This window comes from Rhinolophus sinicus, chromosome 15, assembly GCF_057876585.1.
Source record: "Rhinolophus sinicus isolate RSI-liver-muscle chromosome 15, RSI-T2T, whole genome shotgun sequence".
In the NCBI taxonomy this organism is placed as follows: domain Eukaryota; kingdom Metazoa; phylum Chordata; class Mammalia; order Chiroptera; family Rhinolophidae; genus Rhinolophus; species Rhinolophus sinicus.
The window spans coordinates 28,741,605-28,764,359 of NC_142515.1; the positions used below are offsets into that span (position 1 = coordinate 28,741,605).

Genomic DNA, 22,755 nt, shown 5'->3' on the forward strand with positions numbered 1-22,755 from the left:
AGGTGTGGCCAAAATGATGAAGGGAGGAGGCCTCAGGCTTCCCTGGGGGAGTTGGAACATGGGGCCTTTGGAAGCCAGGTCTGGGGGAAAATCAAGGTGTGCCCCCTGCCACCCACCTGGAGCGTGCAGGAAACGGGATGGGATAGTAGCCGGGACTGGAGCAAATACTAGTGTCCCATTCCATTGGCAGCACTTGTGACAATTAGTGTATAATTGCATGCAAAAGCCATGTGCTTCAGTTTCTTATCTTGAAAAGGAATAAGGCTTTGGTACTAGAAAGTCTTGGTTTTAAGTCAAAATCCAACTTAGATATATACCGGGGGTGCCAAAAAAAATGTATACACATGACTTATATTTATCTTTTGTTATCAGTATATATTGAGTGTTATAATTTTAATACAGTTTTTTCCTTCTTAAAATATGTATGCATTTTTTTGGCACCCTCTATATTAGCTATGTGATTTAAGGCTGATTACATTGCTTCTCTGAGCCTCACTCTTCTCTTGTAAAATATGGGGAAACAGTATCTGTTTGATGGGATCCAGTGAGGATCCAATTAGAGAGACTTTAGGCGTTGTGTAAACACTGGCGATGCCCACCTGATGGCTATGAAATATGTCGGGACGTTGGGAAGGGCACCTCTCTCCCGTGAGTGTGGAGATGTCTGCCTAGGTGCTGGAATATCAAGGGTCGATGGGAGGTTCCCGGGTCCCCCACCCCAATGTGCTTGTTCTCCCACCAAAGAGGGAGGTGACCATGTATGGGAAAGCCCTGCCTGTCATCACACAGAACAGCAGACTGTCAAAGCCAGGATGGCTATTCAGCTTCAGTTTGACAAGCCCAGAGACTCATAAGATAGCCACACATCACTTCAAAATACAGCTTTAATTCACCAAATCTATTAACTAAAGATGAACCAAAAAATCTGCTCTCAAGCTTGTGAACACCATGAATCTTCAGAAGGAAGCAACTCATGAAATTCCATGAGCAATGGCGACTACTGGTTGGTGCTGATATACTCAGCAACAAAGACTTGTGAAGCACCTACTATGTGCCAGGCCCTGAGCTATTATACATTCCAGCCCTGGGCCCAACTTCCATATGATGGCATGTCCCTGGGTTCTCTTTAGCTCTGGTTTCTTCTCTCTCTTCTCTCCCAATGATAGGCCTGTAAACACTATCTGATGACTCTCAACATTTAACTTCAGGTCCACACTCCACATGCCAGCATCCAACTGCACACTCTCCATTTGGATCTCCCTGAGAGTTCAAATTTACAAGCCCCAAATGAAACTCTTGGCTCTCCCAGCCCCCGTCTTCCCCCATTTTTGTTGCCTGTCCCACCATCCAAACAGTGTCGGACTATAAATCTAAAAATCACCCTTGAATCTTCTTTTCCTCACATTCTATATCCTGTCCATCAACAAATTGTGTTTGCCCCACCTTCCCAAAGTATGTTCCAAGATCATTTCCCACAACCCCCCACGTTTTATAGTAATCCTATTTTCTCTCTGAGATCATGACACTGCTTCTCCTAAAGGGGTCCATAGCATTTCTTCTAAAAGGAAACAAAAAGTCACCTTTAATTGTTCCCTGAAAATTCCTCAAGCATTCTTGAAATTAATGAATGATCCTTTAGGCCTTGTAAGTCCAGGGCAGGGATCTAGAGTAGCCAGTGACCCTTCAGCAGAGAGATCTGAGTCCTAGATCAGGCCAAAGACTTACTTCAGAAACCAGCAAGGTATGGCTTTATATGCAGGAGATGTGATTGCTGAACAATTATAAATAAAAATTTTATTCAATTCAATCATATTACAAACACACTGAAAAAGTTCATATTTAAAGGAACCCATAACAAATCCTTTTATAAAGGATAAAATTCTCATACTGAATGATCACCCCTTAATTTACTGGTACTGTAAATGTATAATTTGCATAGGTTACATTTTCTTAGGGTACAGCGGTGCAATGGTCCTGGAAATTAACTCCCTTTGAAAACACACCATGGCTTGTTAAGAGAGTGACAAACTCCGCCTACAGAGAACAATTAATTAGCTGGAAATAATAGACAGGTCATTTCTTCTGAGAGACGTGTCTGTAAACATGGCTCCCTTCTCCGGGAAGAAGCAGCAGCGGAAAACTTTCCTCCATTCGTTCCTGAACAGTGACATGTTGTAGAGAATGGGGTTTAAGGCCGAGTTGGCGAACGTGAAGGCCACAACCCAGAAGAAGAGGGACGGCCAGATGACCAGGTCTCGCTTGAAGTTCTGGATCAAGATGAGGAGGATGGTGACGATGATGGGGCTCCACATGATGAAGAAGGAGATCATGAGCAGGAAGAGGGTGCGGAAGAGGCGGAAGTCCTGCTGGGACACGCGGATCTGGTGGCTCTCCGAGTAAGCCAGGTTCACCGTCAGCCTTCTCCTCGATGCCTTTGTGATCTGCAGGAACGCAAAACAGAACCGGAGCCATGATTTAGTGCGGGGAGGTCAGGGGGTTTTGATTTAGGAGGCGCAGAGGGCCCCAGAATTGAAATCTGCTGCCACCGGTGCACTGGGACTATTTTGTGCTGAGAGAACTTCCTTCTCAAAGCCTGGAAGCGCTGTGGCCGCTTAGGGTGGCCTGGGGAAATGGGCACCTGGCTTGCCCCCTGAGAAATGAGGCAGAAAATCGGCCACCTTGTAAATATAGTTCATGAGGGGAAGTGACCGGCCTGACTTGGATGGTCTTGGAGAGGGGTATGTGGATAGAAGCAGATTGCTGTGGTCTGAACGTGCCCCCCTCCCCATTCATATGTTGAAACCTAACCCCCAAGGGGATGCTATTAGGAGGTGGGGCCTTGGGGGGTTGGTGATTAGGTTCTGGGGACAAAGCCTTCTTGAATGGGATTCGTGCCCTTAAGAAAGAGGCTAGAGAACTCCCTGGGGCACTTCCACCACAGGAAGACACAGTGAGAAGTTGGCAGTCTGCAACCCAGGAGAAGGCTCTCACAAAAACCCTACCATGCTGGTTCCCTGATCTTGGACTTCCAGCCTTCAGAACTGTGAGAAATAAATTTCTGTTGTTTATAAGCCACCGAGTCTATGGTCTATTATGGTAATCCAAACAGACTAAGACACACAGCTGCCCTGTTACTTCTTTTTTTGAAAGAGTTAAGTAATTAATTGTATAAAAGCAATGTGTGCTTCAAACTCAATGTGATAGTGAAGGAGATAGGAGATCAAAAGAAAAATATAAGGCCTCTAGCCCGCGTGTCCTCCATGTCCACTCCTGGAGGTGACCAAAGTAAACGGTTTCCTATGTGTCCTTCTGGAAACGCTCTACCTCCACACACACCCGGCTGTGGCTCACCCACTACTGCACTTTTGCTCTGTACACACATGGGACTATGCCAGGCACCCCACTCGGAACCTTGCTTCGTTTTAACTTAGAAGGATATCTTGGCGCTCACATCATGTCAGCCCAGAGAGAAGGCACCTCATTCTTGTTATCTTGTTAGCATAGACTCCATAATGTGGCTGTACCACAGTTTATCCAGGCCCCTATTCGTGAGTATGTGGTTTTTTTTAGCCTTTTGCGTGTGTAGGGGGGAGGGGGGAGGTACTGGCTGAAGTGGCAGCACATATGTGTCTCCCTCTCCTCTCCCCTCCAGGTTGTTGGGTGGAGGAGAGGGCAATGGAAGATGGTGTAAGGCTGTGGCCATGCCTGAACCCCCACACTAGGTTCCTTTCCTTTTGTGAGGGCAATTGAAAATGGATCCTAGCATTGCCATAGGCCCCTGAGTTGGGGGCTGTGGAAGGTGATGAGATTGGAGGCTGCTCATTTGCTAGGACAGCTGCTGCCAGGACTCAGTCTGAAAACAAAGATGGGTCTTGGAAGGGCCCCCACCAATGCCTGGTGGGGGGAGTGGCTGTTTGGGAATGATGCCCTGCTCAGCAGGGTTTGTTGGCACCTCCATGGCTACATGGAGACCAGAGGCAGTAACCAACAGAAGGGGACAATCACCTCACATGAGCAACCATCCAAGTTCCCTGTCCATAAAGGAGATCAGCAGCACAGACACCTTCCCGCCACCTCACTCCCACCCTGTCCTGTGGGCGGGGAAGCTTTAGATTGACCATAGATTGATGGTTTAAAATAAACAAGCATAACCAAAATGTTACTGGAAAGTTCTGGAATCAGACTTAGGTGTCATTAAAGGTTCCCCTCCCTAGTAAGAAAGAGGCGTTGGTCAGAGCACTGCTGATGACATTTGTTGAAAAATCAAAACCGTTTCATGTTTATGCCCCTAGTTGAGAGGTGACGACTGGTGGGATAAATATCCTCATGCGTATCTTTGTGCACCCAGGTGAGTGCATCGTAAATTCCCAACAGTGGAACTGCTGGCACTTCTAATATTTTGTACTAATGATCAAGCCCAGCATCATAGCAGAAGGGGTGCAGGAAAAGAAGGCAACCCTGGTTATATGGGTTTAGAAGTAGGTTCTGGACTCTTCTCTCAGGAGATCTTGTAGGTGTTGCTTCCCACATCTGCCATCAATCTGTTCAGTTCGAGGGTCTTGTTTCAGTGCCTAGCAGAGAGGCTGGTTACTAGTTGGCAGTGGGCAGCCTTGGACATGGAAATGGCCCCTCAATTAAGACAGGTTGATCAGATTAAAATAAATTCTTACATGTCCTCTCATTCCACTGTCCCACATGAAAACAGTATGTGTGGAACATACAAACATTCATAACATCTTAGAACCACAGTGTTGGAGCTAGACGGAATCCAAGCATCCTATGAGCTGCATTTCTCAGACTTTACTGTTTCTGGGAGGCATGCAGTAGTGTGGGGACAGAGTCCAAGAGAGCAGTTTCCAGGCTCTCGGCCTCACATGGAAAGGTGGTGGCTTGGGTAGTAGATGGTCGTCAGCTGTGGCTAGTTGACCATCAGCTGTAACCAGTGAGCCACTGGCCACTCACATAACTGCGGTGGATTGCAGTTAGTAAGTGGGGTCGGTTGGCAGAGAAGCAGACGGCAGATTGTGGATCGTGTAGCTCCTGCTTCCTGTGTCTCCAACCCAGCCGCCAGCGAGAATACAGCGGTATGACTCCCCTATCCATGGCTCCGTGGGTGTTCCTGTTTGACCTCACCATGTCCTGCGTTCTTGTGCAGGGAGTGGGACCAGAGACTCCACATGACACCTAGCATGACAGCACGGTCTCGTTTAAATGCAGACTGATGCAGCAGGTGTGGGGTGGGCCTAAGATTCTGCATTTCCCACAAGCTCCCACGTGCTGCTGCTGTCGCTGATCTGAGAACCATTGAGTCGCCAGGCCTACTCCACCCTTCATTGTACAGGTGAAGAATTAAGCCTCTGAGAGAGGGTTTAGCCGAGCTGCTTTGAAAAGAGGAGCCTTGGAAGTATTCGCTTTAGAGCAGGGGTGTCCAAACTGCGGCCCGCGGGCCAACTGCAGTCTGCAATCCATTGTTAATTGGCCCGCAGCAAATTCCAAAAATATATTTAGTTTACTTAAATAAACCAGGTGAAGCAATACATACTTCACCTTGAGTGAGTGGCCCGGCTGTTTGTATATTTTACCGCATATGGCCCTTGGTGAAAAACGTTGAAAAAAGTTTGGACACCCCTGCTTTAGAGCAAAAGCCCCACGGAAGTTGAGTCTGTGAGAGAAAAGCTGGGGCTGCCCTTTAAGTGTCTCCCCGGGCACAGGGTGGTGGGCTGGCTGGGTCTGACCTCCTTGGTGGCTGGAAAGAGTCCAGTGCTCAGGTGCACCCTGCCCTTCTGCCTAATTCTAATTGTCCTTTAAGCACAGCCAGGGGGCAGAGGCCTGCTGTCCCCTATTACTTGCTCAGCTTCAGTGGTGCCAAGAGATTGGGGTGGGGGACAGGGGCTGGAGATGGGATGAGGAGGACAAACCCAGGATGTGATGGGGCACTGTATCTGTTAGCCTGACATGCTTTGTTCCAGCCTGAGACCTTTGTCCCCTGGGAAGAGATTCAATTCAGAATGTCTTGGCCACATTCATGGTCCTTGCTAACTCCCAGTTGCTTAGTCTGGCCCTATATCCTTCTGCTCTGGCCACACAGTGGGTGCTTACATGTGGGGACAGAGCCAGGAGTGCAGTTTCCAGGCTCTTAGCCTCACGTGGAAAGGTGCTGGCTCAGGTAGTAAATGGCCATCAACTGTGATTGGATGGCCATCTGCTGTGGCTAGTTAGCCGTCAGCTGTAACCAGTGAGCCATTGGCCACTAATATAACTGCCATGGCTATGCTAGCAGAAAATGGGGGCTAGCAAGAAGATGGTGGCTGAGCTGGCAAGCGCGGATTGCAGTTAGGATGGTGGGTTGCAGACAGTGTGGATCCAGCCTCCAGTGAGAATATACTAGTATGACTCCCCTATCTATGGCTCCGTCGGTGTTCCTTTTTGGCCTCACCATGTCCTGCATTCTTATGTGGGGAGCAGGAGCAGACACCCCGCAGGCCGCCCCACACGACATTACATGTCTGGAGATTTTAATGGCCACAAATCTCATCATTAGCGGCCTTCCTAGGCCCATTCCCCTAAGATTTTTGAATCTCAGGAGGGGAAGTAATTAGAAGGCAATTAGCATCATTCACAATTTGGGCAAATTTAACTCCCAGATCAGAACAGCTTAAAATAGTCTTCTTAGAATACACCTAACTAGCTGATTGAAGGACAGCTGTTTAATTGTTTTATGATTAAATACAATTGCTTGCTTGCTTCTGTGCATCACCTCTTGGTGATGGAAACCAGGGCAACAGGTATGAGTGAGCAGAGCCCTTTCCTCCTCATTGGTTCCCCAACAACAGTAACAGTAGGAGTTTGAATTGCTGAGCTTTAGGGAGGGCTCCCTGTATGCCACTCACTGTGCTAAGCATTTGTCTCATAAATTGTCACCTTTCATCTTTACAACTACTCTTTAGATCAGTGCTATTATTATTCCCACTTCAGAGATGAGGGAATTGAATCTTGGGAAATTTGAATAACTTGTTGAAGGTCACTCCATTGATAATACGTGGTCAAAGCCCCTATCTGCAAACCCAGCTCAAGATGAGCCATGGCATAATAGGATCCAAAGGGGCTGCCATCGTAAGCCCTTCCCACCACTGCGTGCTCTGCAGTGTGGGGCTTCTCAGGAGACATAACCACCACCTTAGACTCACATGCCTGACCTCTGGCATTGGCACATTCAAGTCTGGAAGCTGCTGTGTAGAATCAAAGTTATAAAATGTGTTCAGGTGAAAGCTGGTTAATCTGAGACTACCTTGGCCGATAGACCTGGGAGAGTAACAGCTGGGCAGGGTGGCAGGTGGGCAGGCTACAGGGGCAATGCCACCACCTCTGAGTAGGGGTGTCACTCTAGGCCTAAGTGCAGACTGGTGGACACATAAGGGATGATTCCAAAAGCAGCCTCATTTCTTGTACTTCCCTCATTGCCCTGCCAAGAAGGATGGAGTCCCTGGGACAGTCTGTAAATATTTTTTGAATGAATGATGTTGATGGAAGTTCATATTTGTTGAGCACTTATTATATGCAGGCCCTGTACATCTCACTTTAGTGCATCTCTTTAAATTCTCCCAGCAATTATGTGACATATGTACTTTCAGGACCCCTATTTTACAGATGAAGAAACTGAGGCTCAAAGAGGTTAAACAACTTGCCCAACAGTACCCAGCAGGTGGCAAAGCTGGCTTCAAACCTTGGCAGTCTGACTCCAGCCCTTGTTCTTAATCTTAAACTAGTTCCTTCCCATCCTCTACTATCTCCATCAATGGAAAGGCTTCTGCCCAGCCTATAACTCCAATCTCTAATGCCAGGAACCCCTAGAAGGCTTTATCTCCTGCTTGGCATTCTGCAGTGCTTTGTTTTAGGGCGTCACATTACCACATATGCTATGTAGCAGATGTTGAAGCCTCATTCTTACCTCTGAACCCCCAGACTGCAGGCTCCCTGGGGACTGGGTAGCCGTGTGGCTTCTGTGCCTGACAATGACAGTGCACAAACAGACGACAAAACGGGCTGACTCATGAGCCAAGGGAATAAGTACCTGGGTCTTTTTTTAGCACTCACTGCTGCTACCGTTTCCTTCTGTCCACCCACAACTTTTGGGAGAAGGAAAATAGGCCCATTATAATCAAATGTGGCTCCTCCCCTGCTCCCTGTTCATTAGACAAGATTAGTCAGCTTTTATCCAAGGTTTTAAATGTCTCTGGCATTGTGCAGAATACTCGATATTTTAGATTAAACTCAATGCTCAATTAACTTTTTTCTTTTAATTTTTATTGGGGAACATTGGGGAGCAGTGTGCCTCTCCAGGGCCCCCATCAGCTCCAAGTTGCTGTCCCTCAGTCCAGTTGTGGAAGGCACAGCTCAGCTCCAAGTCCAGTCACCATTTTCAATCTTTAGTTGCAGGGGGCACAGCCCACCATCCCATGCGGGAACTGAACCGGCAACCTTGTTGTTGAGAGCTCCCACTCTAACCAACTGAGCCATCCAGCCGCCCAGCTCAATTAACTTTTGAGGATTAACTTTAATCCTTAAAACAAGCATATGGAGTAGCATCTGTCACTACCTCATTTGGGAGACAAGAGACGGAGTCTTTGAAAGTTGAAGTGACTTGCTCAAGGCCTCAAGGTCAAGTGAGGGACGTGTATCTCAGGGAGAGGCACCCAAGCTCTTCACTGGGCACCCTGCTGCAGGGAGAGAGGGCAGTGCTCCACGAATGTGGTCCCCGGCCACCTGCCTCAGTCACCTGGCACTCGATAAAAGGCACCTGTGTGGGCCAACCTTTGGGTACTCTGATTCTGTGGGGCTGAGTGGGGCCCAGAAATCTGCACTTTTCATAAACTCCCCAGGTGATTCTTACTAAAGTATGAGAACCAATCTAGGACAAAAGACTTGGCGTTTGTCCCCAGACCTTTGAAGATGGTCACTTTTTAAACTGACCAAGACTCACTGCCTTCACACTCACATGAGCATGTGAAGGGCGTGAGGGAACCTTCTCCCCACCTCACACCCTTTGCCACTCCATGCCACCAGGCCATGGTTGCTGACAGGTGGGTGCAGAGAGAGGCCGCTCCCCATGACACAGCTCAGGTCCTTGGGCGTTGGGTCTCCTTTGGGAGCTCCTTGGTCAATCACTAACTTCCTGATTAGAATCATCAGACAACAGACTCCATCTTTCCGGAAGGCCCGCCTCCCCTCCCTTTCCAAACAGGCCCCAAAGCTGGGAAATGAGGGTCAGAGCTGTTTGTTCACTACCTAACACCTTCATGTTTCGCTGAAACAGACTGTGTTTCTTAGTTAAACTCTGAAATAGGCAAGGGTTTTCCAACGTCAAGCCGCAGACTAACTCCCATCAAGAAATACTTATTGAGCCCACACTATATGCCAAGCATTATTACAGGTGCTGGACACACAGCAATAAGCAAGGAAGCCCTGCTCACCCTGCACTTCCATTCTAGCGGGTAGTGGGAAATAGAGGGAACAAGAAACATACAAACTGTCACAAAGAGTAGAAGCATCTCATTTTGCCATGACAACAGTTGCTGGGTGACAATGTAAACCAAAGCCCAACAGTTAGCATTGACAGCATAATTGAAGGCACTTGGGAGTGGCTGGGAGACATATCCCTGATTGGAAAAGGCCACTGAAAATGTATAGCATGGCTGAGTCATGAGAAAAGAGGAAGCAGGGAAGGCAGAAGGGTGGATAAGGCCACTGCCCTGAGCACATGAAGCGGCCCTGGAAGGGAATAATCCAAAGGCGATTCCGTGGAACACCAGTCTAGAGAAGACTTGACAATGCTTCCTACTCTATTCCTGTGTTGGAGATTCCCAAAATACATTAGCATAATAAAAGCTCTGAGAAGTCCCACAGCAAAAAAACCCATTTAACTTTGATTAACCCAGCATTTCCCATACTCACTTGATCACGAAACTCTTTCTAACATCTTACATCCATCCCTTGGAGTTCTAGAAAATGCCCTAGAGACTGCTTTAGAGGAATAAACGATCAAGGTGATTTGAAAGAGGCACTTCTCAGGCCTAGAGATGGAACCTGAGTTAGAAGCAGTATTGACAGGCTGGTGGGAAATGGGTGGGTAGCTTAGCTCTGTGTCCCATGGCTTCAAATGATTTGCTAATCGTGTCTCTATGAATATGGCTAATTAATATTTATGTTCAGTTGATTTTACAGAGTTATGCTCTTGACAGGAAAAAAAACTCAGCAGAAAAGCTGATTTGGTTCTCTGAATATGAATATCTTCAGAGGGAGAGAGACGCACACTGTGCGGGCCTGCCCAGACCCTCCATTTGCCTGGCGGCAACTTACCTGCCTCCAAGCTACTGGCCTGGCAAACCCACAGGTGTAAAGTGAGGACAAATGTCATAGTCCTCCTGGGAAATGGGAATAGTTTTGCTAGTGGGATGGGAAGTAATTTTTGTAAAGCCTTATATTTGCATTAACACTGTGATTTTCAAAACATTATCAAAGCTGCACTCTCATTTTGTTGTGTTAAATAATCCACTGAGGTTCATTTAGCTCCAGAGAAAACTGAAGCCCATATTCGTTAAGTGACTTGCCTAAGGTCACACAGTAATAAAACTTGGATTAGAACCCAGGTCTATGACTCTTTGTCCAGTGACTTTCCCATTGCCCAAGATGAGAAGGCACTGTTGGCCTTTCAGTGTGATTCAAGACTTTTGCTTTACTCATTCAATGAGTGTTTATTGAACACTTACAATGGATAAACCAGGCCCTAGTCTAGGCACGGAGCTAGAATAGTAAACAAAGTCTCTGCTCTCATGGAGTTTGCATTTTAGTGGGAAAGACAGATGATATACAAACAAATACACATAAATGGAATATGACAGGGCTTATAAGTGCTTAGAAGAGAAATAAATCGGGGTAACTAGAGAATGATGAGGAGTCTTTCTGGAGAACAGCCTTCTGAGTAGAGACCTAAATGAAGTAGGGGGATGGCCCAGGCAGAAATCTGGTGATGAGAGATCCATGAGAGGAAACGGCAGGTCCGAAGGCCCTGAGGCAGCAGTGTGTTGGCATATGTGAGGAACAGCTCAGAGGCCAACATGGACACATGAGAGGGGAGAAGATGAGGTGACAGGGGCAGGCAGGGGACAGGTCACATAGGGCTTTAAGGTAAGGGCTTTGGATTTTGTTCTATGCATGAGGGAAGTGTCCCCAGGTGGGCCCTGGCCTGAGAAAACGATAAAGGGGTGGGTGGGAAACCTTTGCATGGAAGAAAGTCCTCTGTCAGCAGGCAGCTGAGAAGTCTGAGGCATGAGTGAAAGGAGAGGACAAAAGCCCTCTTGGCCTCTAAAGGACTTGGGCCAGATGATACTGGGTTTCCATTTTGATGCTGCTGCTTATGAGCTGTGTGACATTGGGCAAGTTACTTTAATCTCTCTGTGCCTTGGTTTCCTCATATGTCATTCTTTTTAGGATTAAATGAGTTAGTTCCTGACATATTGTAAACATTACATAAATATTTCTTAAGTAATTTTTTAAAAATTCATTCTACATTTCTTTCTTTTCCCCTCACTTCTTTTCTTTTAACATAACGATAATAGGTAACACTTACATAGCACTTACACATGCCAGACCCCATTGCAAGCACTTTACAGACCTTAGCTCCAGGACTGAACCAGCCTCATACCCTTAAGCAATCCCCAGACACAGAGATCACTTAAGGGGGAGGGGCGATTGCAAGTCAACTGGTGGGGAAAAGTCATAGGAATAACATGGGGGGCTATCTCCCCCAGGGGCCAGGGGTTAGCAGACCAGGATGGAGCATGGCCTGGTTTTGAGTTCTGAGCTTTTAAGAAGGTTACAGATCCTCAGCTACAAAGAAAGGGCCATAAAAGTGGCCACACAGCAAGCAGGACCTACAGGGCCCCACTTCAATATCCTTGTTTGTCAGATGACCCATAATATTCTATAAAACCAAGATTCAACAACATAAACCTCTGAAAGGACTCAAAGGCTTTGCACTTTACCTTCTCAAAGAAGTATGAGCACATTGTACACACTGTTTGCCAGGACTGGCACTATACATGTAAACGGGCTGCCTCCAGAGCTTGGAAATAAGCTGGCCAGTCTATTTTTTTAAAATCTTTTTTTAATTTTTTTATTTTTAAGGAGGGTGCAGCTCACAGTGACCCACGCGGGGATCGAACTGGCAACCTTGGTGTTATTAGCATCACGCTCTAACCAACTGAGCTAACCGACCACCCCCTGGCAGGTCTTTTTTATGCCCCTGTACATGCTTTCTCCAAAGGTAGAGTTCCTGTCCTGTTTCAGCCCACACTTGAAAAAGCACGTTTCCTGGAGGTGAGGGCAGCAGCCGGAAGGTGCAGGAGGGGCTTCCACTAAGGTTCTGTTTCTCATTCTGTTTCTGGGAGCTGCTTTGGGAGTGTGGTCAGTTTCTGAGCTGTGCATATATGCTGGGTGTGCTTTTACGTATGTATACTATACTCAATAAAAAGTTTTTTAAAAGTGTACATTCTCTATTGCTACATTGCTGTGTGTGGCAGGGAAACAATGGACACAATCCAAAAGCCCATAAAATAAATTATGTCACAGCTGCATGATAGACGACCAAGAAGCCATTAAAAACAATGAGGCAGGGAGAGATATAGGAACTGATATGGGAAGATGTTACCATATAGTGTTAAGTGAGAAAAGGAAGATAAGGGGTGGATAGTATTATCTCAAATCTGAAAAAAAAATTGGGTTGAATCATGACAAATAGTATATATCATTTTATATGGATATATATATATATATATATATATGGCATAAAAGTATGTATATATGTACATTTTTAAGAAAAATAACCTAAAAAACATACTTTGAATTGTTAACAATGCGGGTAAAGATTTTTAATTTAAATGTGTGTTACATATTTCTATATGTCTTCAATTTTTTACAATAAGCTTGTATTTAGTGATCAGTGAAAAAGAATAATAACAGTCACAGATATAACTTTTTTGTTTGTTTGTTTTTTTGTGTTGTTTTTTTTTTTTTGCAGAGGGGTGGATCTGGATAGTGAGGCGGGATTGTTGTGGTGTGAACACTAGGTAACTTCTGACATGGAAATGCCAAGAATCCACCTGAGATACCCTGAGCCTGAGTGAAGTTCAGCTGCAGTCAGGAAGCAAACATACCTGTAAAATTTTGGAGTAACTGATCACAATGAGCAGTCCTGGCACCAAGAAGTTCAAAGTAACAAAAGACACATCCCAGGAGATTTCTCCGGCAAGGCTGGGCCAAACCAGTGTGCAAATCGGAATTTCCTAGTTACAAAAAGGAAGAGAAGGTCATTTAAATGCTGGCTTCTTATTTGGCCTTTAGCTCAGTCTCAGCTGGGGGTTACCTGGTACTGTTACACTGCTTTGTTACACTGCTACACAACTGGCATGACAAGAAATCCCAGAATCTTGTCCACTGCCCACACAACCCCACTTATAAATCATTTCCCTCTGACCTCAGAATAACCATAATTATTATTCCCATTCTTTAGGGGAGGCAACAGAGCCTCAGGATCACAGGCTGATAAGATCTAAGAGTCAGTTCCCAGGCATGACTCCAGGGTCAGTACTCTTTCCACTTCCCTGGACGGAGCTGTAAAGAGCCTTTGAGCCTTTTCCAAGTCCTTCATTTTACAGGTGAAAAACCTGACCCCAGAAAGTTTCTGAAGATTGGAAGTGATGCGCCACACACAAGCATATCAAAACAGGAACAATGTTTCAGTGCGATCACTCTGTGTATGCTGAAGGCAACAGGGTCTAGATCAAAGCATTAAGTGTTCATCTGGAGGGTGTTCAAATGTCTACAAAGTGCCAAGCTGCATCAGAGAAGGCCAGGGCTTACTCCAAGACAACCCTGGAGCCCAGACACAGGAGCTCTGTCCTCACGTGCCTCTCCTCCAGAGGAGCACACTGCAGCCCCAGAGCAAGATGCAACCACAATTCTCCGTCAGTTCCAGATGTAAAACCATTGGAATGTGGCAGAAGAGCATGAAGGTTTGTGGCCTTGTTGCCTTCACTATGTTGTGCTAAATTCAAATGTTTGAAACTAATACAAACCCTGAAATAGTGGGGACCTTGCTAAATACTAAGAGCTGCTGCAACATGTTCTTCCAATAAACAGGTCAATGAAAAGAGTCCAGTCTACTGACCTACCTATCTATTCACCCTCCCAAACACAAACTTCCTGTGCCTGTTTGACTATAGGAACAAAACTATTTAGAAAACAAGTTGCCTTAAATACTACCAAACACGTACAATAGATTTTTAAAGACCACATTATTGATTTTTGGTGAACAAGAATGTCCAGAAGTAGTATTATCATCCATAGTACCATCATTCATTCATTCATTCATTCAACCAATACTTATTGAATACTACACTAGGCAAAGACAAAGAATTTTTATCATTTCCCAACAAGTATCACAAGTGAGTAGTCAAACTGAAAGTACAAATAGTTACTTCTCCTATTCAGTATCAACAGAAAATATTCTAATATCCATTGAGAATTTATTTTGTGCCGGGCAGCATTTTACATAGAGTATCCCATTGAATGTTCACAAAAACCTTACTGAAATACATTATTAGTTTTTTCCCCAACACAGAGGAGGAAACTGAGGCTTAGAAACATTCTCCTAAAATAATAGACTATAACATTAATGATGTCGTCCTTTTAATCACACAGTATTTTCCCTAAAGAGCTAAGTGTTTACAAGGGATATCCAAGGACCTGCCAGGAAAACTCTAAGGCGAGTCAAGCAGGGAAGAATGACTTTATCGTATATGTACCTTGTAAAGAGGGGTGAGAATGTTGCTTCCTTTTCCTAGTTTGTTTGAATGGCTCATACTGGGCATTCCAAAAACTTGTTCCTCCATCCCAATCCCCACTGTCCAGACCTGATGGGAGAAAGTTTATTAGATCTTTCTACATTTTGGTGACTGGAAAGAAACTTGTATCTCTCAAGGATCTTCTGAATATTGGCAGTGGGTGACCATGGCTCTTTAGATAATCCACACAGCCTTCGCTTGTACTGAGCTCTCTGCCCACCATGGGCCCCTCATTCTACTACACTGGTGGGCAACACGTACCAGCAGATCTGCTGAAGCAGTAATCAGAAGAAACAGGTTCTAGCCCTGAATGGGACTTGGTCTATAATCCTTATACTTGTACAGGGAGGGCAGAAAAACAGATGACCCCAGAAGCATTTCTTAAAACCCCTAAGAGGCCCCAACTCTTTCCAAAAGCCTTCTCCAGAATGTCTGCCAAAACCTCTCCAGCCTTAATAAGATGATATAGAAGAATGTGTAATGATAGAGCAAGGTGTTCTCCCTACATCAGGGGCAAAAAAATAGATCCCTAAACAATATGCCTGTCTTAGCCCAGTGTTGTTGAAGAAAATGTGTAGGTGTGAATGAATAGATATGCATGTACCTACACACACACACACACACACACACACACACACACACACACACACACACCAAAAATGACTGGAAGGATACACTCCAGAAAATGAACAGTGTCTGTTTCTAGGTGGGACTCTTAAGTTATTTTTATTCTTTTGGTTTATCTGAACTTTCTAAATTTTCTATAATGTGCCTAGATGACTTTTATAAGAGAAAAAAATGGCAGTTAAATTTCATTCTTAAGAGAAATGATGATCAAATATGAAACACAGATGACCATGACAGTTTAGCAAACCTAATCAGCTAGTTTTTCAACAGACAATGAACGTATCCCAGGAAGCCTCCCAAATTCCATGCCTCTAATGAAGATGCTCTTTCACCTTTGATTTGTGGCACCCACTCCAGGCACAGAGTGTGATAAGGAAGTAAGATAAGAACTTTTCACAGCACCCCATGCATGAACTAAGAGACAGTGTGGCTGGCCTGTGTAGACTAAATGACTGATTTATATGCTCTTTACAAAGCTTTATATGGTATCATTAGTTAAACACAATGTTTATTCTCATTTAAAAAACAAAACAAAACAAAACAGGCACCAGGCTCAGAGTCAGAGATCTCACTTGGTGTTACAATTTTGTTTCTGTGGGAAAATCTACTTAAGACATTTTGATTCTAGGTATTCTCCCAGGCTGTGACTTACAGAAGTTTGGCAGTGCGTCAAATCTGGAAGGTGGTGGCATAATGTTATAATATTCTCTGTACTTTTTCTGAACATTTGAAATGTTTCCTGGTTTTAAAAAAGAAATTTGAAAACCGAAAGTGCTAGGCCTGCTTTGTTACTTAAATATAGAAACAGAGCTAGCTGAGTCAACGAGTGTTCTATAATCCTTGTGTTCAACCACTCATTGACTCAAGCCATGGAGGCTGAGCCACTGTGAGGCCACACTGAGGATGGGCTTGGTGCAGTCAGGGAGGGAAAGGCACTGGGAAACTTCATATATGGCAGCAAGTTGGAAGCACGCAGAGAGTTCCAGGTGACAGGAGAGTGGTGACACCCGGGGGACCCGCAACCGGGAGGGGTTTGTGTCAGCTGTACATGGAAGGATGGGGCTTCATCCAGGGGAAATAATGGAGCAGGGAGCTCAGTGTCAAGACCAGAAGGGATGGGGGCGGGAGGCCATGTACATCAGAGTTAAGTGTGGTTAAGTGTGACTTGTATCCTCCCAACCTCCCAGCTCTCCCTGACATCTTGTCATGTCTTCTTTTTGCAGATGCTGCTGCAATCTACTCTTTTCAGCCCAGTCTTCTCCTGAACCCCAGACTCACCCCACTGCCCGGAGGACATCTCTACAGGATGCCTCAAAGGTGTGTCAAGCCTCCAGTCTCTCTCCCAAAAGATGCCATCTCCCGTAGTCACTGACTCAGGGCATGGTGCCACCATTCCCCAAGCTGCAAAAAACCTGCGTACTAACTAGCCTTCTGCCTCCCTCTTTCTCCCTCTTCACTCAGATGGAACTTCTAAGTTCTGCCTTAATAGCTATGTGACCCCTTCACATATCTCATTCTCAAAGACCCACCCCATCCCAGACTAGGCCACCTAAGTCCAAATTCCCCAACTGCAGGTAACTGTGAGGACCAAATTGTGTCTGAGACTATCTGAGAGCTCGATAAATGCACCCCCTTGAAGAGAGAGACAGTGTCCCAGTCATGTGACTTGTGGTGGCCGCAGGAGGGAGGGGTGCTTAGTAAATGTTTATAGAAGAAATGGGCAGCACATTCTGGCCAGGGTGGACAGTCCTCCCTACCTGCCAGTGAGGGTCACCGCCGCTCCGCCTGGGCCACAGCACACACAGGCAGGAATCCCGTTGGAACAGGCTGAGCAGACCTAGCTGAGATGTCTAAGTTGCTAGGATGTGTGCATGCTCTTAAAATGGCAGTCTATTATTTTACAGCAATCAGAAGAATTACACTGTTTGAAGAATGTTTAAAATATTTATAACCAAAGATAAGGATGCTAATAATAGCTGGCCATTCTTGAGCACTTAACGGTGTAGGGGCCAGATGTTGGCCCACTTACTGAATATTAGTCCCCACGACAATCCTGTAAGGTTAATGCTGTTACCACGCCCATTGTACAAATGAGAAAAGTGAGGTATAGACAGGACCACTTGCCTTTGTCACACAGCTCCTACATGGCACAGATGGGAGTCAAACTCAGAATGTTTGACTCCAAAGCTCACACACTCCAAATACCAAACTAGCTAGCATTTTCTGAAATGTCTATCATGTCATCCACCCTTCAGGGAAGTTTAGTCCACCCTGGCCTGCGGGGCACCCACTGCCCAAAAAGACAAAGGTAATCATGTTCCTGGTGGGAGGTGGGGAGTCCAGATAAGCAGAAAGCTCAGAGAGGCAGTTTCCCTGGCAAGTGCTTGAGGTTAGTTAGCTCTTTCAGCCAGTGGTTTGAATAGGAAAATGTCCCCCATCCAAAACCTCCATATTTCATGTCCAAGTGGGTGGGGGCAGGCCAAACCTGCAGCCAGGAAGTTGGGAATAGAGGACTGAGAAAACAAGCCTTTGCTAATTTTAATGTGAGACTCAGTTCAGTCTAGACTAGATCCTTCTGTCTCTTTTGTTAAATGGCTACATTCCTTTTTATTCTATTTCTCATTCTTTTCAACATATTTCTTAAACCACTGAGCCTGTTTGCTCACCTGTAAGATGAGTTTCCTGCTTGCTCAGGTGACAGCCTTTGAGGGGCTGGGGAGTTTTTCTGTTTGTTGGGTTACTGGCAGGTGTATGTGTGTGAGGCGGGGGTGGGGTGGGGGGGCATGCACAACACAAAGGGGGAAAGACAAAGAGAGCGGGGAGCTGGAAAGGACTGTAGAGTTTTCATTACAAGCTCCCTCTCCCTACCTCTACTAATTTTAGGGAACAGGGCTCCTGTAGCCAATTTGCCTGCCCCCCCCATCTTCTGAGGTGCCGTGCAGGCCCATGCTCTCCCTGCGGCTTTGCCCAAATTGCTCTCCTACGGCTCTGAAGACCAAGGAGGTGTTTCTGCATTAAAACAAGAGGGGTCTGTGTGCCCAGTTCCAAGGGGAATGGCGGGAAGGCCACCATAGCACAGATCTCCATGGAAGCACCTTGCAGTACAACTCTGGTCCTTCCAGAAGTGAATGTAGAGGGCTTTGACCACACACAGATGCCCTACCAGGGGTAAAATACAGAGTAGCATGACACAGATGGACCCCATCTGTGCAAAGGCCTTCTCGCTCAAACAACCACCTGTGTCCATGTCAGCAAGCAGTTTTTCTTTCTTTTCCTTTTTCTTTTTTTTTTTTTTTGGCAAGCAGTTTTAGTCTGAGCTTTTGGCCTAGAGGTGACATGAGCCTCATTTTTTAGCGTTATTTGTCAATTAAGTAAAAGTGTACCTAAAACAATTGCAAAAGGGAGAGGCACAAGATACAAAATCTGGAAACATAAGATACTATCACAATATATTGTATTAGATCCTGAATTCCCTGAGTGTCAATTTTTCTGTAAAAAAATAAAATGGGGGAGAAATCCCCCAAGTTCTGTGAAAAACACAGAAACACTGTAATTCAGCGAGAATAACTTTTAAAAAATCAAGACTGGTGGCAGAATCCCAGCTCCCAATGGTCCAATTGGTCTGGGATGAGGCCTCGTCTTCCACTTATGTGAGAGGCATCTGTGACCCACCTTAATTCTCAGGTGTATCTGAGCTGAGAAAGACAAGCCTGCCCAATAAGCTATGGTCCTTGGTCTGCCCATGGCACCCACCAGTTTAGCTAATGCCACCTTTCCTGGTCCCCCCTTAAGGGGACATGCCACAGGCTCACATAACTTTAATCAAGTAACACAGACCTAGGACAGTTTCTGCCTGCTAGTCACAAAACAAAACAAACCAACAAGCAAAACCCCACAAATGTATTTATTCCACATAAGAAATAAACTATTAGGAAATGGACATTTAGACTTGATATGTGTTTAAAAAAAAAGAAAGAAAGAAAACAAGATTCTGCTTACACAGGATGCTGACTTCTCCCCACCCCACCCCACCCCACCCCAATAAAAGGCCTGTGTGACAGACTGGTCTGGGGAAACCCCCAGAAAACCCCACCTGTGTGTCCAGGCTCTGGACAATACACGGGGTGGGGGGGGGGGTGTCACCTTTACAGCTTGAAGCCTTCCCCACGTGACTTCTCATTCCCCACCCTGACTACCTCCCCTCCCAGCCCCTTCCGGCCTCTGCGCAGGCCTCTCTTTGGGACTGTGGTTTGTGCGCAGGGTGCCCACACTCCCTCCTAGTGCCAGGGTTGAGTTTTCGTGGCCTTGTGACCTCTGTGGGGAAAAGGAGGAATGAAGAACTCTGCCTAGAACGAGGACTGGCACCTTCCCATAGGGTCCACAAACCTATGTCTTTTGTCTGCCCCTAATACACTGGATGACAGCTAAATCCGCCCGCCACTGTCCTCCACCCCCGCCTGAGCCCAGGGTGAATCTCAGCACTCAAACCCTATAGCAGGCCAGCCACTCAGACCAGCGCGGGGTTCTGGAGCGCAGGAGTGGAGTGGCCCCCAGCCAATGTCATGAGCTGTCCGCAGAACATTTTGCAGATCGTGGACCCCCTCCCAACTCCCCTCACCCGCCCCATGATCCCAATGACAACTCTGGGAGCGCTGCCCAGAATAAAGGTCGTGGGTCTAGCCTCTGAAATCTGTGGAACATTTCGGGTGCCCAAGATATCCTGAAACCACCCGTCCACCAAAACTCTCAGGGTAAGATCCGGTGGTCTAGTCTAACCCTTCTGTCTTGCAGCTGGAAAAATTGAGGCTCCGAAGAGGGGAAGTCACAAACCCCTAGAGGCAGCACTGGGTCTGCGGTCCCTGGGTCTCTAATGAGCCTTTCTCCCAGGCCCATCCATAGGCACCTGCCCGTTCTCAAAGCAGGTTTTCGGCGCGCGGGTTCTCAAAGCAGGACCCTTGTCCAGCCCACACTAATCTGCTGAGCACAATCTCAGCTCCCCCTCGCACTAAGGGTGACATACCGCGAGCAAGCTATTCCTCTGTGTGCCTCGGCTTCCTCATCTGCACAGTAGGTGATAATTAGAGTGCTGTCGCACCCGGTGAGGAAGCAGAATTCCATGTAATGGGATTAGCCACTCCGGATCCACGAAGTTCTGTCTGTCTGACTGTTAAACCCACCGTTATTTCATTAAATTTGCAATAGTCAGTGCACTTTACAGGCACTTTGGGGACTTAACAGAGCGTTGGGGGGGGGGGGGGCGTTTATACGACCTACATCGCAGGGTTGAAGTGACGTTTAAGAGATTAAACTTCCCAGCGCCCGAAACAGTGTCTGGCACAAGGGTTGGGTGCAACGAATGGCCTATTATTGTTGTTGCTAAGCCTCATCCCAGGTTTCCGTTTCCATCTGATCCCCGCCTGCCAGCCCGCCCCGGACACCCGCCCGGCGCTCACCTGGTCGGCGCCGGGAAGACGCTGCTGGACTACGTGGAAGAAGACGAAGAGGGGCCCCGCGGCGAGCGCCGAGTAGCCCCAGATGAGCGTCAGCAGCGCGACCCGCGCTCTCCTCCCCGGGCCCCGCACGCCGCGCTGCAGGCGCATGATGCACACCACACGCTCCAGGCTGACTGCCGCCAGCGTGAGGATGGTGACACTGCCGCTCAGGCTCATCACGTAGAAGAGCAGGTGGCAGGCGACCCTGCCCAGCCTCCAGGCCTCAGTCCATCGCACGGCCAACACGGGAGGAATGGCGCTGGTGAAGAGCAGGTCCGCGCAGAAAAGGTTGAGCACCAGGCAGGTGGTGGTGCCGCGGCGCCGTCGGCGCGCCACCAACACCAAGGCGCCCACGTTGCCCAGCAGCGACACCACAAAGATGAGCGACAGTACGAAGGTCTCCACGGCGCTCAGCACCAGCCGGTGGTCGCCCTTGACTTCGGAGAAGAAGGGGAAGCGGGTGCGGTTGGCCTCTTCCAGGCTGCGCGGCGGCCCAGTGCCCGCCGCCTGCGCGCACTCAAGGGACATGCCCGACGGCCGGCGGCCCGCAGCTGTCTGCGAGAGCGCTCATCTGGGAGGCGGCTGAGCGCCGAGGCAGGGAAAGAGGGAGGGAGGCGGTTGCGACATCTCCCCTTTGACCCCCTCCCGCCTGAGGAGCGCGGGCGCTGGGCGTAGCGAGCTGAGTCCCGGACGCGCGGGAACGAGGAAGTACCAGGCGACACCCGTTGGAAACACCCGGGCTGGGCGGGAGGCGGTGGCGTAGGCAGAGGCATCACGCCCTCCAGCAGGTTTGGGAGCGCTGGAGAGGTCGGGCAATCTCACCTAGTGAACCCTCGGAACCCCCTTGGGGCCTCCCCAGCCTCTTTCTTCCTCCAGTGGCACCTCCAGTATAAGAAGCCTTTAATCCGTCAATTTAGCTAAAATTGATTTAGGAGTGTCAGAGCTGGACTTTGGAGATCATTATGGCTTGTGCTGTTCAGGCTTCACCAAAGAAGCCCCACGCCACGGGCCTGGGGGTAAATCCTAAAGTCTCTTGCAATGAGCCCAGATAATGGGGGTGGCAGGGAGGGTGTGGTAGTAGGTAGGGAGAATCTTTGGTTTTACCATTGCTTCATAACATGTGACTTTGGATGGATTGTTTCAGCTCTTTGTGCCCCAGGTTTTTTTTGTTTCTCACTTGTTTTTGTGATCTATAAAATGGGAATAACTAGGTAATTATGAGGATCATATAAAGAGATTAACACAACATTTGACACACAGTATTTGGCCATAAAGTGTCATCAATTACTAGTTACTGTCATTGAAACGCATGTAAATTTTGCATCTTTTTATGTAAAAAGGGAGGGGCCCCAAAAAAGTCTTTGTTTTTGAATCTTCTAAACTGTATTTGGAACTGACAAAACATTTGTAATTGAAAGAAAATCTTCCTAGAGATAAGGCCCTGAGCACAGTCTGTCCCCAACCATAAAGTTTTATATCGATTGTACAGAACAAAATTGGCAACGAGTGATCTTTCACACTAGACTGGGTAATTTCTTAGCTGTTCACTCAATATCCAAACTGCACCACATGACATGAGACTGCTGGTTAACAGTTGAAATCTTTATTAAACTTGACACCCCGGGAAGACAGACTTTCCAAGGCTTTCAGTAGCACACACAGGCTGTAAATATACCTGAGGCACCCCAGTTTGACAAGCAATGGGCAATCAAACCCCTTTACAGGTGAGGAAACTG

The 22,755-nt window shown here is 47.0% G+C and overlaps 1 protein-coding gene across 2 annotated transcripts; it reads right to left on the reverse strand.

Annotated features, from left to right (window-relative positions):
- Nucleotides 1-1,779: 1,779 nt before the first annotated feature.
- On the reverse strand, nt 1,780-21,683 carry FFAR4 (free fatty acid receptor 4). 2 transcript variants are annotated; one of them, XM_019739617.3, is made up of 4 exons: nt 20,981-21,683; nt 14,862-14,969; nt 13,212-13,340; nt 1,908-2,441 (listed from the first exon to the last, which is right to left on the reverse strand). In XM_019739617.3, the coding sequence occupies exons 1-4, from the start codon at nt 21,545-21,547 to the stop codon at nt 2,052-2,054; spliced, it is 1,194 nt and encodes a 397-aa protein (XP_019595176.1). In that variant the 5' UTR covers nt 21,548-21,683; the 3' UTR covers nt 1,908-2,051. The 2 variants fall into 2 exon arrangements, with proteins under 2 accessions (XP_019595186.1, XP_019595176.1); XM_019739627.3 differs by lacking the exon at nt 14,862-14,969 and having other exon boundaries at nt 1,780-2,441; nt 20,981-21,678.
- Nucleotides 21,684-22,755: the final 1,072 nt, after the last annotated feature.